General features: G+C 37.5%; 1 protein-coding gene across 3 annotated transcripts in view; it reads left to right on the top strand.

Moving 5' to 3' along the window:
• The window catches only part of NBEA (neurobeachin), a 510,084-nt gene that overhangs the window by 471,004 nt on the left and 20,223 nt on the right, over positions 1–18,857 (top strand). For 2 of the 3 annotated variants that reach the window (XM_055702674.1, XM_055702673.1), the window contains 3 exons: positions 11,707–11,796; positions 13,302–13,494; positions 16,689–16,760. In XM_055702674.1, the coding sequence (XP_055558649.1) occupies positions 11,707–11,796; positions 13,302–13,494; positions 16,689–16,760 (355 nt within the window). The remainder of the gene's footprint in view (positions 1–11,706; positions 11,797–13,301; positions 13,495–16,688; positions 16,761–18,857) is intronic. The other variant, XM_027815633.2, reaches the window with a different exon arrangement.

An 18,857-nucleotide genomic window follows, 5' to 3' on the forward strand; every position in this document is an offset into this window, starting at 1 on the left:
TGCCAATGGAGATAGGGATATTACTTGGTCTGATGCCAGATTAACTAGCAGTTACAGGATCAAATTCAGATGGGAAAGTTCAGGCTTAGTGGCAGAAGTTTCCAATGGTCTATAGGCTGCAATTTGACTGTACAAATCTTATTAGAGAAACTGTAGAAGACTCATTAAATGGGTCATTTCAAACTAGACTGGGCAAACACTGTAAAAATGCCTTGTTAGAAGAATGTACGCCAAGGGCAGATAGAAAAACTGGGACTTTTCAATCCATATCTTGTATTCTGCTGGGTTCTGTTACGGTCATGGCTGTAAGCATTGCATGATTGCAACCATTTTGTCAGTCATTGCTGTTTTGTCTGTACCTCATGATTACATTAGCTTCCATCATAAGTCATTGCATCTTTTTAAAAAAAATCAGGATTGTTTTAGTAACTTTTAAATTTTTGACTAATGGTTAATGTAGGGGTTTTTTAATTTCTACGTTATGGGTGGAAAGTTTTCATGACACTTAGTTTAGCTCTTTGGAGCTCTTAATTGTTGAAGCCTCTCTGTCTGAAGGGTCAGTCCTTTGCTGAGTTACGTAGGCTAACATCAACAGGTTGACAAAATGTGCTCAGTAGATGTCCTCAGCACCTACCCTCTATAGATTGCAATCCAGAGTCAGTTTACTACACCTCCTACAACCAAACCCAGTTGCACGTAATTTACACCAAGTCAAAGAAATTAAATACTATCCTAAATGTTAACATTCCATGTTTTATCTGTTATATTGCCAACTTTGTCATAAAGTTATACAAAAGGTATGAATACGTAATAGTTTTACAGAATACAATGCAAATGTATGAGCATTTCCTAAGACAGAAAGAGGACAGTATTAGGGAGGGAAATGCAATTGGAGAGTAAGGAAACAAGATATTTTTCTTAAAAAAAAAAAAAAGGAATAAATTCAGTTGATGGACAGAAAAATAATGAAAGGTGGGGGAATTTAAAAATTTTTGTTCTTTAAAAAATCATTTCCTCCCAAAATAAACACATCATACAGAAACTTTACTTTTATTGTTGATTTTAACAAGTCTAACTGAATTTTTAAAGCTCACAATTTAGCTTTTAAAATAAAAAGCATATTTGAAACCAGCTGAAAATATGCACTATGAAAGCTCTTAGTCATGAAGGAAAAAAAAAATTAGAAGGGAGTGGATGAAGTTTCAAAGTTTCAATGAAACCTCCTGCTGATATTACTGTTGCATTTGTATGGATAGAATGCCTATGCTTAAAGGCCTCTATGCTCTTAGAACTGACAATTAAAAACATACATGGTGTCTTAAACAAAACCAAAAGAAAGAGGAGCTAGTAAATAGTATTAAAAACTTGTTGTCGTCCCCAACAAATTCTCCCTTCTGATGACACGGAGTAAAATTTCCTTGTGTGTAAGAGGCAGTGCACTATTCAGATGACATCACCCTGAAAACCATGGGAAGCAGCCCAATGCTACATCCTTGGCTCCACTCCCAGTTACTCCCCAAAGCACTTAACAAGTCTAAGGTACTTGTATTTTATTCTCATCTGCGTTAGTTTTTCCTTTTCTTACAGTGGCTGTGCGGGTACCAGCAAAGCCAGGCTCTTTCTATTTGTGCGACCTTTCCTGGCTAGCAGAAGTCAGGAGCCATTTGGTCTCCCAGCTTGAAAGTCCTTCAGAAGTAGTCACTCCCCCAGTTTCCTCACAAACACTACTGCTTTTTTCGCTTGACGCATTGGCCTGTTGAGAGCTGTGAGTAGAGGTCAAGTTGACTGCTTCTGTTTTCCAGACCAGGCTGTGGAATAAGGACAGAGATGCTCAGTTTTGCTATTTTGTCTAGAATAGAGATTGTTCTATGTCTCTTTCCCCTGGAGATCTTAATGAACAGTAGAAGTTTCTTCTTTCTTCTGCCTCAATGGAGAAGAAAAGTAACAAGAGATTTTTCACAGGTACTTTCTCTGTTTTGTAGTGTTTCTACTCCTGGACAATATCTGGAGCTCAATTAATGTAAGAATACAAAGGTACAATCATACCACTGTCCTCATTGCAACAGAGTAGCTAGTGTCTGTTTTTCAGCATTCTGGTTAGTATAAATGCTGATGAATAAGTGACGTGTGGGTTTAATTATTATTTTAATACTTTTTAAATGACAGGAAAACCAAAAGTACCTTTAATTTTTACCCAGAGTGAAGCCCTGCATGTGCTGTAGTGTTTAACTGCACTGGTCAGGGTAAGCAGCTTCTCTTCATGTCTGATGAGAGTTGAAGGAGGGGAAATGGCACTGTTAGGAAGATGGGCTTTTAAACAGCTCCTGTCTTCTTGAAGGAGGGAGAGGCCAAGGTGCAGTGGGAGCATGAGAAACCAGGTGAACAATGAAGAAGGGGAAAGGACAGAAAGGACATTTGAAGTTCTTGACATAAAGGAGGAGGAGGTAGGGAAAGGGTTACGAAGGCAGTCCTTGGGAGCCTTGTAGGAGTGAAGGAATTACCATAGGAACAGAGAGATCTTGGTATGGTTGTTAATGCAAAGAAATGATGTTTGCAGCCTTCCCAGAGCTTTATGGGATTTTTTTAGTCCTGACCTTTGGGACTTCTTTTTTCATTGTGATTTCATTGAAATATTGCATAATAGAATCTAGTTAGGCATTTCTAAACAAAAAAGACTATTTTAAGTACTTTTGACTTGTAAAATTTAGCAGGTTTCTAAATGCAGTTGATGGTGTTTTTAAAAAAATACTACTGGCAATTTTAAGACTAGTACAACTGGAAATTCAGGCTTTCTGGCTGTTACTCACTGCTTTTCACATGTGGAAACAATTGCAGTGTCCCAGACAGCAGCAGTGTTTTTTTAAAATGCCTGTAAATTTTAGTGACTGCCAACTATGGGATGCTAATGACAGTTTTCATATAATTTTTTTATTCCTTCACTTCCTTTTTTGTAGACTTTGAAAATCTGTAGTGGTTCAGTCAGAAGTGAAGCTACATGTAAAAATTCAGAGGATTTTTTTATTTCTTATTCAAGGAAATGTAAACAATTTTATTTCTTTCAGAAAAGCCTTGAAATAACTTTCTGTTACTGGAGATAATGTGCTTGGAATCTGAGGAGCCTTTTCAGAAAAGAATGTTTGTGTCATAAGTTTGCTCTGTTTCAAAAAAAAAAAAAATCTCAAAGATCTAATAACATAACTTCTCAGCATCCTGGCTAGTATTTCATATTAAAAAAAAAAAAAAATTAGTTAAAGGATGACATCGGGGAGAGGAAAGGAAACACTTTGCTTAAAAGCAAAAACTCCTGAGTAGGAGTGTCAAGAAATAAGAGGTATGACAAACCTAAGACTGTCATGATAGATTTAAAAAAAAAAAAAAAAAAAAAAGTGAAATGGAAAGTTGCGAGCAGGGTTAGCTTCCAAGAGGAGTTTTGGAATTAACAGGAACCTGAATTTCTTGGAACTTGAAACTGACAACACAAACTCGGGAAGAAAGAAAGAAAGAGTTTGGCCAGAATAGAAGATGATGTTCTGAGCAAGTTCTTGCTAAGATCTGAGCAAGGACTCTCTCTCAGTAACAGGATTTATGCAACGGGAGGCATATTGAGGCAACAGAACTGGTTTGGTTTGGTTTGCAAATACTAGCTAGGACACATCTGCAATTCTGCATGTTGTGATGCTTTGATTACCATCACATAAGGGAGTAATACAAAAGAGTAGTATCAACAGGGAAATTCTATGTTGCAGGTGTACATTTTAGTAATTTGCATTGCAGAATCAAGATGTCAAAGAGAAGCTTGTTCCCTAGACCTAAACACCAGATGGGAAAGATCATCTAGATTGGCCTCTCACCCAACAAATCACATAGAGCTTTTGTCCATGTAGCCTTTTGAATGTAACCGTAAGTGTTGGTGTCTGAATAATGAAAACAGGATATGGAAGTATTTCCTTATATAGGTGGAGTTTAGGTGATGAGAAATTATTTCAGTCAGTCACCTTAAATATTTATCATCCTAAAACAACAACAAAAATTCTTGTTTTAAAATGAAGGAGGGAATTTCTTCAGAAAAGATAAAATTGCTTGTCAGATAGTGAGGAATCCTTGATTCTGAGGTTCTCCATTACACAACAATAGGAAAAACTATTTCAAGGCAGTTATCAGTAATCTAAAAATAAAAAATCCTGATTGCCCAGGTTTCAAAACGTTAACTATTTGTGGCATGAAGTTATATATTTAATGAATTATTGTATCATGCTATTTGCATCTCTCACAAAAGTAGTTTAGCAGTAAAATCTTTGCTAATGTGTTGTACTCAGTAACTTAATGATCAAAGAGAGCAACATTTTCTTTTATAAACTTAAGACAGATTTGGGGGAATGATGACAGAGCAATGATTTCATTTGGCATGACATCAATGAACACAAGAGTTTCAGTAAATGTTACCAATCTGTATAGGACAAGAATTATTACAAACATGAACATAGGAAATACAATAGTTCAACTGAAGAAAGTAATAGCATGAAATGAGGATAATCAATTGTTCTTTATATGACAGGTGACCTCATCGCTCTCTGCAGCTTCCTGAGAGGAGGGGAGGTGGAGAGGGAGGTGCTGAGCTCTTCTCCCAGGTACCAGTAATAGGACATGTGGGAATAGTTCAAAGCTGCACCAGGGGAAGTTTAGACTGAACATTAGGAAGCATTTCTTTACCGAGAAGGTAGTCAAACACTGTATCAGGCTTCCTCAAGAGGTGGTTGATGCCCCAAGCCTGTCAGTGTTCAAGAGACATTTGAACAGTGCCCTTAATAACATGCTTTAATTTTGGGTCAGTCCTGAGTTTGTCAGACAGTTGGACTAGATGATCATTGCAAGTCCCTTCCAACTGAAATAATCTGTTCTGTTCTATTCTACATGAAAGAGAAAAAAAAAATGAATGTCATTGTAAACAAAACTGTAAATAAATGTATGACTTTCTTCAGTTCCAGCGTACATTTAGAATCTTGCACAGCACTCACTCTATAAGCAAAGGGATACTCCCTGTCTGCCTTGTATACAGGCAACCGGCAGGGAGGAAAAGGCAGTGAAATTGCCATGGGCTGGGAGCAAAACCCACAGTTTTAAAAATTATTGCAACTATAAAAAGAAAGTGATGAACTGAGCAGCGTGGCCTGAGGAACCCCTATAACAACATAGACCTTGTCAGAGGAATTGGAATTTAAAGCTATTTGCTTTAGACTATAATAGAGTTTGCTGTAGTTTTTAGTGTAATTTAATGAGAGAATTTCATTATATCAGTGGCAAGCTCCTTTGTTCCACACAGAGTTGGAAGGATACAAGAAAGAGAAAAACTATAGAAAATTTTCTTTCCTTCTGGTATGGTTAGGAAGGGAGAGGACCATTTCACTCCGTGACATCGGCCCTTTTCAGCATAAAGAGGTTTCGCACGATTTTCAGGGGAACGGGCTGTTGGAGAGGAAAAGGAAGTATTTGTGCTCAGGCACATGACAGCATGCCTAGGAGAGTAAGGGACACTCTCAGCTAAACCTGCCCTGGCTGCAGGATATCCATCTTGATGGTATTTTTGCTCTACCTTCTCTGTCTCTGTTTATGAGATGTACCGAGTTCATTTCCCATTTGCATGTATCAACCAAATGCTTGTTTAAGCCGACTGAGTGTTTAAAATATTTTTGTGTCATGAAAGGCATATTGGGCTACCAGGGGCAAGAATGGGAGCATTATAAAGACGAAAGAGGGAAGAACTAGGGATCACAATTAATAGCTTGATGAGGTAAATGTGAAAGCTAAAAGGCAGGGCTCCCTAAGAAAAATAAGTTCACCAACGTGATTCAAGCCTGTAGAAAACCTAGCAGATCTTACCTTTCACATTTCTTAGCACTCTTTCCTTTCACAGGGGGTTCAGGAAGAGGTTCAGGGGTGGACTGACTGAGAGGAGGCTGGAGGTTGGCTCTCAGCTTTTGGTCTTCTGGTGGGGAGCCATTTAATTGCACAGTGGATCCAATGAGGTACCTCCTGTGCGGGGAGGGAGCTTAAGGTTGCCCCTTCTCCATGTTAAATTAATAAAGTAGTGACCTGTGGAGAAAATGCATTTCTGTGCCCATCTTTCAGTCCCTTGAGTATCCTGATTAAATAACTAACTGTATTGAAGCCTCCAGACTAGTTGAGTCATTGCTTTTGTTTAAATTACAGCACTTCTTTCCTCCAAACATACAATAATAAAATGGAAATCAATACTCTTAACCTAACTTATAAAAAGTCCTGAAGATATTGATGCTGCTTAACAGCTGCAGATGCAAGTAGAAATGCGGTATCTCACACCACTCGTGCAAAACAATAACATTTCAAGCTGCTTATGCTACCCACCAAAGGGCTGTCAATCATGCTTGCTCTGAAGAAGATGATGCTTGGGGGCTGTTGAGCATGCTGGCTGCACGGGCAGGAGAGCACGTAAAGGAGTCCTGCCTTCACCTGGATGCAAAACTGAAATACATTTTCAGGAAAGGTGGAGTTGGATGATTATTGGTGTGGTGCTTGTTTCTCAAATGCCTACTGATTGTCGCACTTCATTGGACTCAGTTGCCATGCAAAGGGGCAAATGGGTTGTAGAAAAACCTGAATGTGGTACACAAGAGGAACAAAACACACCAGTATTATGCAAATTAGTTACAGGAAGACTGAATATGTAAGAAAGGTAACAAAACCATAGGGGCATTTAGATAATACATATTTTAGAAAGTTTAAGTGATTATGGTATTAATCAGTGGAGATGAATAAAACAAGGTCACTTCACAGAAGAATGAAGACATTGTCTTATGATCTGTGATGCAATTTGGTTTTAGGAATTTCTTCCCTCCATGATTCAAAGTAAAAGTGCTCATGCCTTATGCTTCTATTGTTATCTAGGCACCAGGCGTCTCTCTCAGCAAAGGGAAGTTTGCAAATAAGATGGACCCTTAGTATCTTCCTTGGTCATTTTACCTGCATTTCTAAATAACATTTTTAGACAAAAAGTATGGTAAAAATACACTGCTTCATGGCTTACCCTTTTTATAATGGCACATCAAAAAGCAAACAAACCCTTCACTTCTGTGCTGTTTCAGGCGAGTTAATTCTAGTATTTTTTTTTTTTTTTTAGTGTAGGACTGTGCTTCTGAAATGAATCTGCCACCGATCATCCCTGTTTGCCATGCTCTCATTCATACTGCAGAGCAGTTTTGGGGTGTGTGAACTGTCTTCTAAGCCACAGTGTGTTCCAGCTGCAGCTAACACAGCTAGCAGAGCTCAGCCGCTGCTGGGATCTGCAGGCCATGCTGGAGTCAGTCTGGTGGGAAAACCCTGCAGTGGGTACAGTTTCAGCATGGGTTCCTCAAGACAAAGGTAGTTTCCTCTTCTCCCTGGTATCCAGTGATAGGGTGCATGGAAATGGTTCAAAGCTGCATCAGGGGAAATTTAGACTTGACATTAGGAAGCATTTCTTTACTGAGAGGGTGATCAAACACTGGAACAAGATTCCTGAAGAGGTGGTCAATGCCCCCAGCCTGTCAGTGTTTGAGAGGCATTTGGACAATGGCCTTAAGAACATGCTTTAACTTTCAGTCAGAAGTTAGGCAGTTGGACTAGATGATCGTTGTAGATCCATTCCAACTGAAAAAAAATAAATATTGTGTTCTAAGACCAACTCTTCTGCTCTGCAGCTTTGCTGCTGTTGAGTTACACTGCTTGCTGCTGGAGGCATTGCCTTTGACCACTAAAAATAGTTCTTACTCCTAAAGAAAGATTACTTGTATTATTTAATGGCAGATTTGTACTTTTTTCAACCAGAGTGGAGAAGTAAATCCCAAATTCTTCAGTGGACTGCGTAGCGAGCAAAGCAGATGTATTGAACTCTTCATTCCACAGAAAGCTGAAGCTAAGGACCGATCCTCCAGGCTGCAGAGGAACATCCCAGTTGTATAATTCTTGTGAATGTACAGTCTGCCTTTAAGCATAAAAATTAAAACCCAATATTTCTTTCCTCTGATCAAAATACATTGAGGATATTGCTTATTGTATCTAAGGTTAGTATCATTCATAAGACTGGATGATTTGGTATATTGGTTTCTTGACCAAGTTGTATGTAAACATATAAATATCTCTCTGTTATTGTTAAATAGCCAATATTAAGTGCTATGAAGTTGCATTTTGCTTGATTGCACAAATTAGGATGTGTGAGATCAACTCATTTTAAACATTGAATTGCCAGCATTTTTGCAGATTTTTTCCCCTTGTTCTGACCTATAATTATCAAATAATAGACTAAGACCCATTTTATCTTTCTGCAATACATGATCATTTCCTAACTGATACTCCCTGAAGTGTCTGGAGTACAAATCTCATTTTATGTGTATTAAAAACAGTAGGGAATCTCAAATCAGCTCACTAAATAGCTTTTCTGCAACACCTTATTAAGAAAGTGAAAACTAATATAATTGCCATTTTGCTGTTCCGAAAGCATTAAATCTTGCAGCCACTGAATTCCAAGCTTTTTCTACGCGAAGGACGTTTGAAGGTGAAACAAGAATTAACTTTATTTTATTAAAATTTCTATTGACTTGACTAGAATGTGTGTCTCGGGGAGTGGTGTAGCACTTTGCACACAATACTGAAGATCTGATGGGAGAAAAGGGGTTGATTATTTAGAATGAAGTATTTGAGACAAATCTAAAGTTTGATAATTTACAGTTCAAGAACTGAAGTGTACACTTACTGGTTTTCAAATTAATTTCAGATACAGCCAGAGTTCTCTTTTTAAACAAACCAGTGCATTACATTATTGTTCACAAATCTGTTGTGTACCTGCTTTTCATTTTGTGTCAAGTGATCTGATAGGAGGCAGCATTAGGAATACCCTTGGGCCAGTCACTTTATCTCTGTATGCTTATGTTTATCTTCTGTGTTAGGTTTTGACAAGGTTTTTCTGTCCTTTTTAAGTGGTGTGAGCTCCAGAGAGGAATACCAGTTGTAGCTGTGCACAGCTGTGGTACTGTGCAGACTATAGTCTCAGTGCAGTAGTTACTATTACAGGTACTTTTTAAGAAACATTGTTCAGTTTCTTTAACGCTTCTAAGAATTTTCAGTTTTAAAAATGGTATTTTTGTAAGAAAAGGATAACATTACTATCCACAAGGTGGGGAGGAGGTGGTTATCTTGTAAATTCAAGCCAGCAAAAACATGCAATATTTCCTGAATATCAAGGTCTTGATTCTGCATTTGTTCTGGATGCAGAAGGATTTGGCAGTAACTTAAATGCTTTAAAATTATGGGCACATAAAGTGTGTAAGTGAGTATTTACCCGGACATCTTGAGCTGTAAAATAACAGTTGCTTTTGACAGTTATGTCTTAAGTGTCCATTCCTCATAATCTGAAAAATTCATGCTGGTTTATTATTGTATTCTGCTTCTCTTTCTCTTCCTCTATTACTATCATAAATCTACTTGAACTCGGAGGCAAAGCCAGCAAAGTTTGTGTGCAGAATTTATAGCCAAACAATCAGAATTTGCCAAGACTGGACAACGTGAAAGTAAACATGTAAATTAGGATTGGGCTGCATTGAAAAAAAGATTTAATCATTTATTTCAATGTGCCCACAAGAGAACAGAAGTATCATTTAAGGAATCACTATAAAGGATAGGAGAAGAAGATCTAGGTTTTGTTCAGTATTGCTGCCAAATACAATTCACACTCTTATTTCAACACAGAATTCTTTCAGAAATTAACCTTGATAATTATTTGAAAAAAGAAAAATGGAAATTACTTGTCTGAAAATATTATTGGCAGATCTGCATGAAAGCATATACCACAGTGCCTGATATTGTTAATATTAGTCTTTGTCATTTTGAAAATGAAATTCACAAACAAGTATAATTCCCTTCCCTTCTCCCCAGCAGACAAATCAGTTCTAGAGTACTGAATGTAATGGGAAATACTACCTTTGATTTGACTTGAATTGAATTTTATGTGCCTGTGTAAAAAATGTCTGCATGAGTGAAGGTATCTACACAGTGTGTAAAGAGATACCATTTGTGTGGTACATATAGAGAGCTGCTGTATAGACATACACATGTATACACATATGCCCACAGAAATGCGTTGACTTTGTGTGAAATTGCTCTATGATTTTAAATTGATTCATCATTAAATCATGTTAAAACCCAAGATGCTCACCAGTTCCCAAGAAACACTATGTGCCGTGGAGACTGAATCAGTCAACAAACAAAAAATCACCTGTACCGGGATAGTTACAGCAACAAATGTGCTAGGGCTACGATCCGCTGAAAGTCCTTCAGCCACTTGACTGGAATTTGCATTAAGTTTCTTTTTCGGCAAATATTTGTTTGTGGTATTCCATTATATACCTGTCAATCTAGGGCATTGAGGTGGTAGACATTAGTGACCTTCTAGGACATCTCTCTCTAATATCTGTTCTTACATCTCTGCTGTGAAGCAGAGGAAAACACAGTTTGGCTTGCAGGAATTACAACATACATAGATTAAAAGGATTCTTCTGTATCACAAAGTATTTATTGTGTTTCTTACCATTTTATGTCTGAAAGAAATAATGTAATTTACCAAGATAGTCATGTTTTTGGTGTTTTTTCATGTTTCTCGTGTGGTAGGAAATGAAAAATTCATAAAGCTTGCAAGAAAAATATTAAGGGTCAGTAGTGCAGGGTACAGTATATATAGGTACATAATGCACAGTGCATTTCAAAATCTGCCAGTTTAGTTTTCTAAGAACGCTTTATTCTCAGTTTTACAAGGTCAGGTAAAATAGTACCTGTCTGAAAAATAAGAAGTGTTCTTTAACAGTATGGTTTTACAAGCAGCAATATTCTGCCAAAATTTTTAAGAATATGTCTTAAATATATATATTTTTTTAATGAACTGTTTGAGTAGGGGATGCATCTCAGTATATGAGCTGTATTCTGCTCCCTATCAAATTACTCCAGGTTTATTCTGAAAGTAGATTTAAGTCTTGAATAATGAATTGAAATTGCTAAGTTTTCATTTCAGACCTGTAAATCCTGAAAGGCCAGGAAAAAATGCAATAAAGTTAAGCATGAAATAAATACTCAGTGAATGTATGCAACTTGGAAAGATTTTTACATTAGTCTGAATGTGCCTGGTAAGATTTGTTTCTGGGTTTGTTTTGTTTTGTTTTTTTACCCTACTAATGTTGTTGAAATAGCAACTATTTTGGTGTTATTATATCTTATACATGAATTTTGTTTCTCAGTTTGCTTTTCTTTCCCCCCATTTAAGATCCCAGAGACTTATTTTATTAGAGATCCTCATACTTTCCTCCTTACAAAGGACTTTATTAAGGTATATATGTTTTTTAGTGCAAAAAAAAACGCTTTCAAGACCTGAACTGCATGTCCTCACAGGTTAACATTTTCACATATAACGCCAGTTGCTGGAAATGAGAATGGTTAGTTGGTTAACTGAAGCATGCTTGAAAGGAGAAGCAAAGCTTGTCTACAAAATACTAACACTTGGATGAGTCTGCAGCCTGGGAGGAGAGCACCGGGTGAATTTTCTGGACTTTTTTCATGGCTGACTTGGGATATGCCTGCATTGTCACACAGTGTGTTGACCTCTCTCCTTGATGCATATTACTCATGACAGTCCCTCTCCCTTGCCCGCAGGCCATGGAGGCGCAGATACAGAACTTTGGACAGACGCCATCACAGTTGCTTATTGAGCCCCATCCACCTCGGAGCTCTGCCATGCACCTGGTAAGACATAACTGCTGGCCGGGAATGCATTCCCTTTGAACCTGAGGATCCTTTGTAGCTCATAAAGTACCCATTAAGCAACAGTTTTAATGCCCTCTGTTGCCCGTGCAGCTGTACTTTCTCCTGGCAGCAATGGCTCACAGCGCTCCAGCAGAGCAAGGTGGAGGTTTGAATAGCTTTAGCCTCCTATAGTCCTGGCTTTTCCTGTCTAACATTGTATAAAAAGGCCCTGTCTTCATAAACGCACACTTGATAAATACAAATTTACATTCTTAATTCTGTGAGTATGACTGCAGGCTTTTCTTACAGTGAGCATGTTGTTTTGTTTTGTTTTGTTTTAAAGGCTGCATTGTTAGGGGCTGATTTATGAACAATGCCTGTTTGACAAAACTGAAGTTTTGGAGTTCAAATCATGCTGGAATCCTCCCGCCTGTTACCCTGGGAGAATACAATGTATATTTCAAATTTCAATTTGAATGCCAAAACTCATTCCCAACACATTCTTCTCTCTGCTTCATGCAAAGAATCATATGAAATAGCCAGACTGAACAAGACAGATCTCTGTGCCCCTCAGTGCCTTTGATTAAATGCTTAGAGCTAGATATTTTCTTTTAAGTTTCATAAATCGACAGTAATACGTGCAGTAGTTTCAATCATTTTATCTATCTACAAGGAAATCACTCTGTCTAGTTGTACACTGCAAAAGTGGGAATTGGTCTGGAAGTGTAAGCTGTGTTATTTCAAGTATGTGTAGATGTCAAACAAAAATAATATTTATTTTATATTCTCAAATATGGAGAATATATTTTTAATAATAATTTAAATGGATAAGTATGAAGAATTGTTTGAACTTCTAGAAATAATTCTATTTGTTATAACAGTGGTTGAAAAAAATAACATCTAAAACAGTACTTAATAATAGTATTATTGTCCATGTATGAAAAACTGTGTCGTGTAGAGTCATCAAACAGGTTTATAATTTCTTACAGACTCCCTAATAAGTATGTTTTAGATAGAATTAAATTGTCTCTGTTTGAAAATGCTGTATTTCATATAAAGAATTCATTAAGAAAAATGAAATATCTGTGAGTTTTTGAGTCCCTCTTAAAATTTCTTTTTTCAACTGTCGTAGTTTATAGCGTTTATATTTATGATGTATTAATTGATTAATGCTCTTATTTGACTTGTATCTTGATTGTATGAATATTAACTGCTGTGATATTTTGCATATTACTGTACATTAATTAATGCTAATGGTCATTTTGCGCCCTGTAATGATAACCCTTACCATACCTATTCTCTGCTTATCCTCGTGTAATGATCCAATAATAGCTTCTGATCTTGCTCTCCTCCATCACTAGTGTAGACGCACAGGTAGTGTTGTTTTCCCTGTATGTGCACACGCTTGCCTGCTCTTTTTTTAACCTCCTTTTCCCTCAGACCTCCTCACTAATTGTGTTATCCCTTCTGTTTTCTTCTGCTCTCTTCTCCTTTCTACTCAACAGTGTTTCCTTCCACAGAGCCCCCTCATGTTTAAAGATCAGATGCAGCAGGATGTCATCATGGTGCTGAAGTTCCCATCCAATTCCCCCGTCACACACGTAGCAGCCAACACGCTGCCCCACTTGACCATCCCTGCCGTGGTGACTGTCACTTGCAGCAGGCTGTTTGCAGTCAATCGATGGCACAACACCGTAGGTAGGTTCTCATAGGCACATTTCATTTGAATTTGAAGACCTTAATGGCACAGCTTTAATTTTGAGTGCAGTTTAGCTGGATGTGGGTTAGTCTCACTCACCTGGCTGTGCGCAAAAATTTATTGTTTTTTTCTGGTTTGTGTCAAATAATCAAAGCTTGTGTTTTCTCTGGAGTCGTTCCTGGAAACACTCTCCCTAACAGCAGCACATCACCATGGCAGCCAATCGATCTGTGGTTACATCGGGATCAGTCTTTGATAATGCTTTTCAGGAGAGTGCTGCTGTTCTTGACACAGCTGATATTAATGTGTCCCAGGTTTCAGGAATACATACTGGCATGCCAGAGAGCATACGGCACTGTCTGCTGCTTGAGAGAGATTTCGGGTCTGTCCGGGAGCTTGTCATAAGCCTTCCCCTCAGGCACCGTTGGATAACATGGGATCCTAAGCAAGCCTAAGCAGCCAGACAGTGAACTGTTCTGAAGAGAAGTTTCTTCATGCCCTCCCAAAAGCCCATCCAACAAGCTCATCCCAAATTTCCCTTCCAGCTCCTCTGCTCACCTCTCTGTATTGCTGCTAGGGCTGTCCTGTGTCCTTACCTGGACAAGTAAGTGCTGAGGTTGTCCCAGGGATTACTAAATAGGTGGTGGGGCCATGAGGTACATGAAGGGAAGAGCGGGTTTCATTTTCCAAGGTAGCTCCCTGCTGGGGTAGCTCTTATGCTTCAGTATCTGGAAACTCTTGAAGGTTTTGTACCACCTGGGAAAAGCAAGAAGCTACCTTGTATTTGAGAGTGGGACTCTGTAGCTGGCTGAGGAACTTTGTAGGAACTAGGCAAAAAAAAAGAAAAGTCCTCCACTCTTTTTGCACAAGAGGCAGCCTTGGACAGAAGTAGGTCCTCCTGGAGAGGGATTTGTGATATTTAGGTATAGATATCTACCTTCAGTAGACGTAAAGGGATTGTAGATTACCTAGGAAATTCACTGGCTTAAATGTAAGCATCTCAGTGAATAATTCAAGTCAGGTGAAATAGATCCTGCCCCCTATGCACAAGGCTGGCCAAAGACTGCTGTTAGAAGCAAGACTTAGAAGAATGAATGGGAGTTCACTTATAGGCATGCATTTAGAGGAACGATCAGAGCAAGTAAAGTTAATATCACTGAAATCTGAGTAGTGATATAATGTTTAATATTAATTTCATTCTGAAAGTTTTAGTAATGTTAGCAGGGATATTAAATTTTGCATGTATTCAGAAGGTAGCTGTTCTCTGTTCACAGAAAAACTTTGTGTGGTGGTTTAGAGAATAGGACAGGAATAGAACAGGATATCTGATTGCTTTTCACAAATCCGTACATTTATGATACTCCATCAGGAGAAGCTGCTTTAGATGTAAAAATGTTTTGCCTATTTCTTTAAAATAAAAGGGAAAAACTTAGAGGGGAAAAAATGCAAATAAAACATTTTTTTTAAAAAATATTTTATGACAGCATCCTCAATCAAATAGCCCAATGTCAGAAGTGATTCAGAGGTACAGAAATTATCCCCTGATATTTTGATACTCTTTTGACTACCATTGGCTGACTAATTCCTAATCAGTTCCCCTGTATTTTCAGGGATGCTGCCCAAGTACTCTGTACCCATCATCATTGATGTCTCGTCCATTTGAGGAGGCTTATTTAGTACTCAAGTACCCCTTTCTCATCCAGACTGTCAAGTGAGGGGAAGCCAAAGCTCCTACCCATACTTTAATGTGAAGGAGTCAAGGTCACTATTATTGCCATATCCTGGTTTTCAAGGTTTTCCTTAACAACTGTTATTTGAAGTCATCTAGTTTGGTAGAGGTCATGGTGGCCTTTACAATCCATGTGACTTAGATCTTAGTTTTTCAGATAAACTTTTGTAAAACATAAGTCATGTTCAAACATGAAGAATTCATGTCATGAACCAACCGTGAACTAAATTTCACCCCATTTGAAAACCTCTGGTGTAAATTTGAGAGAGGAATGCTTTCTGCATATATTATAGCAGAAAGAGACAGGAAAACAAGACTGGAGAATCAAAACTCATTTGATGATTTTCTTAACTTTTAAATCCTTGGCAATGTCTTTTTTTTTTGCAAGGGGCTAATCCAGGACAGGGTATTAATTTCCTACTATTACCGTAATATTATTTTAATAAATCACAACTCTAGTATAAAGGATAGTTTCGTCTACACAAATGTGTACATGGACCACTTTTACTGCTGTGGGATGTATGTAGAACTTTAGAGTTTGTACACAGTAGAGGGCATTTACATAGTTGCCTTGCAACAGAAGCAAATTAATCTGAGTTAATACCAGTAAAGATTTGTCCCAAACTGGTTTGGTTTTGAAAGAAGAGAAAGAAAGGAGGGAATGAGATGTTCTCAGAGTGATGTTTTTCAGAAGATGGCAGAGCCAGCTGTAGAGAAAGTTTTCTTTTACCTCCTCTGGTTGTCTGTTGCAGTATTAGAAAATTGTGTTCTCCAGAATGTTGTATCTCCTCTTATGGATGATATTCTTGTGCAACTTGGCAGCTCCTGATAAAAATTGTGTTTTCATTGGTGACCATTGTGATTTATATGCTAGGAAAGGTACTCAGAAGAGCCAAAACAGTGCTGCCTGGGCATGAGAGCAGATAACACTAAATACGCAGCCCCTGATGCACATTTGAACAGCAAAAGGGCTGCTCAGGATAGAACTAATAGGAGCAATTGTAGCAAATTTACTGTAGCCCACAATTTCCCAGCTAAAATATCTAGATAAATCCATTAAAAGTCCAAGTTTCTGTCACTTATGGTTTTCCATATGTGAGGAACTCATAACAATGTTTAATCCAATTATTCTTAGTTTCTGTGCTATTGTAAGATCTCATACAGTGCTCAATGTAAAAATAAAAATTCTCTTGTTACTCTATTTTAAAGTTATTTAATGAATGTGATTGTAGAACTTGTGATGAAATTTGTGCTCATACGTTTATAATTACATGAAGAATTAAGAAATGCATATTTGTGTAGCACAGAGGAAGGTATCTTAAAATATTCATAGAACAAGTAATAGTAAAAAGTTACTTTTTATATATAAAATAATCCAATAATGCAGTTTTAAACATAGATAAATCATATAAAAAATTTAGACAACAAGTTTCCTATGTGCTTTATTCTTCTTTTCATGCATAGGCCTTCGGGGAGCCCCAGGATATTCTTTGGATCAAGCCCATCACCTTCCAATTGAAATGGATCCATTGATTGGTATGTCAAGATGAAAATGTAGCAATATATTTGAACATGGCATTTTCAAGAATTATTGATTAAGCTATATTTGTATATTATGCTTCATTTAACATGGCAGATAGGAAAATATTTATTCTTGTCAGTCCTGAAGAACTAAATGCATTAGCTATTGATGCTGCATGAATTACATGAGTGCTATTTGTTATTAACATCACAAACAATTGGTATTTAAGAAACAACCAATTAAGTGAGTTACATTGTCAGCCCATATCTATAATTCTGTTCTCTTATCAGGTCATATTAGTAAAATAAGATGTGAGGGTCTGGTAGAGTTCACATACTTTCATTTCTTACAGCCAGCTCTGTGTACATCAGTGCAGATGCAGATCCGTTTATTTTCATTCAATTTATGATTTGGATTGTTTTAGTTGCCATTACTAAATTAATAAAGAAAAGACTGGATCCTAAATTGATGCATGCATGATTGTATTTTTAAAATCCAAAAATATTTGAGAAGGTGAAATATTTTGAGAAATAGCATCTGCTAAAACTGTTAGATTGCAGGTCTTGTACTCCTAAGTCATTATTTCTCTTGCAACTATTTGCTTTGTGGTTGTGGTTTTGGGTTTTTTTTTTCCAGTAGGCATATTTTTGAGATAGAAATTGGGTATAGGGAAGGTTCTTAAAGACAATTTTGCAGCATTGGTGAGAAAAAAATGCATTTTTAAACATCTCCAGATGAAAAGTTCCTTTTTCGTCTGTGTCAATATTTGTGGCTGAAAGATTTATATACAAGTACCTCAGCAGACTTAGCTTTCGCATTCTGTATGCTTCATTTGCTCATATAATGACAAAGGTTTTCTCTTCAGATTTTCCTCTCAAAAGCTAGGGCACAACTATTGTGCCCACCTGTTCTGGAAATCTGAGTAATCTGTTATTCATTATCTTTCAGTGGATGGATATAAAGGATCTGTTAATTTAAATATGTGTTCTTGGAATGTATATGAACATGGTATTAACTTTTACAAGCAAATGTAAAATAGGTTGGGGTTTTTGTGTTGAGTCTTTTATTTCATGCAGTTGTGAGCAATTTAATTAGAATAACCAAAAATAGGGACAAAAGAAATGTCAGAATATTACCTGCATTGTCGTGTTTCTACGTTAGGAGAAACATGTCTGTCAGAGTGAGTTTTATCTTACCTAACTTCAATTAACTGGAGTTGGTTGTCAAGGTTCCCTCTGTAGCTACTGTAGAAAGAGAAACCATCTTCTGGAGTTGTCTAGCACTTGGACAGCTATTACAGGGTGAGATGACTTGCCATGTGAAGCGATTTCTCTCTCTCCAGCAAGTATAGAGGGAGCATAGGTAATTAACTTATATTATATACTGAACTTCTAGAAAGTTAATGTTAGGTGAGAGGGACACGGCTTTGTTGCATTGCCAAAGCCTGTTGTGTTGCAGGAAGTACCGAGCATGTTGGCTGGTTACTCCTAGTCCTTCCTAACAGCTCCATTTTATAGTCAGGGTGGTGGGATTCTGCATGAACCATTCCTTTTCCCTCTGTCTGGGGAAATTTCCAGGTGACATCGCCTCTTTTAACATTGCTGACTGTGGCCTGGCTGCCTGCTTGAGGAGCAGGTGATAAGACAGTGTTGAAAAAGCACATTAGACGTGAGGAGCTTCACTAGCTGTATCCTGATGTCTTTGATCCAGTTAAGCATCTGCAGGTATGGGGGATGCCAAGGTCACACGATACAAGCTGGGAAGTTTTCTGTAGGAGAGATACCAACCAGCAGGAGCTGAGTTTCTGCAGTATTGTTAGCGTTGACTTGGTATTTTCAATGGACTTCCATCACTTTCCCCTAGTTCAGTTTGGGTTTGGCGAGTACTTCAGCAGAACACTTAAAATATTACCACATATTATGCAGTGCATCAGGCAGTGTAGAAGAAATTGTCATCTCCTGTAAAATCTTTTGTCTTATTCAAAGGGAAACCAGAAATCTCACAATAATTTTGTATTTCTGACACCCATATAGACAGCTCTAAATGTTCATATTCAAAATGCTTACTCAACAACAAATTCACAGTTCATTGAAAGTTAAATGTATTCATTT

Source organism: Falco cherrug, chromosome 2 (assembly GCF_023634085.1).
Source record: "Falco cherrug isolate bFalChe1 chromosome 2, bFalChe1.pri, whole genome shotgun sequence".
Taxonomy (NCBI): domain Eukaryota; kingdom Metazoa; phylum Chordata; class Aves; order Falconiformes; family Falconidae; genus Falco; species Falco cherrug.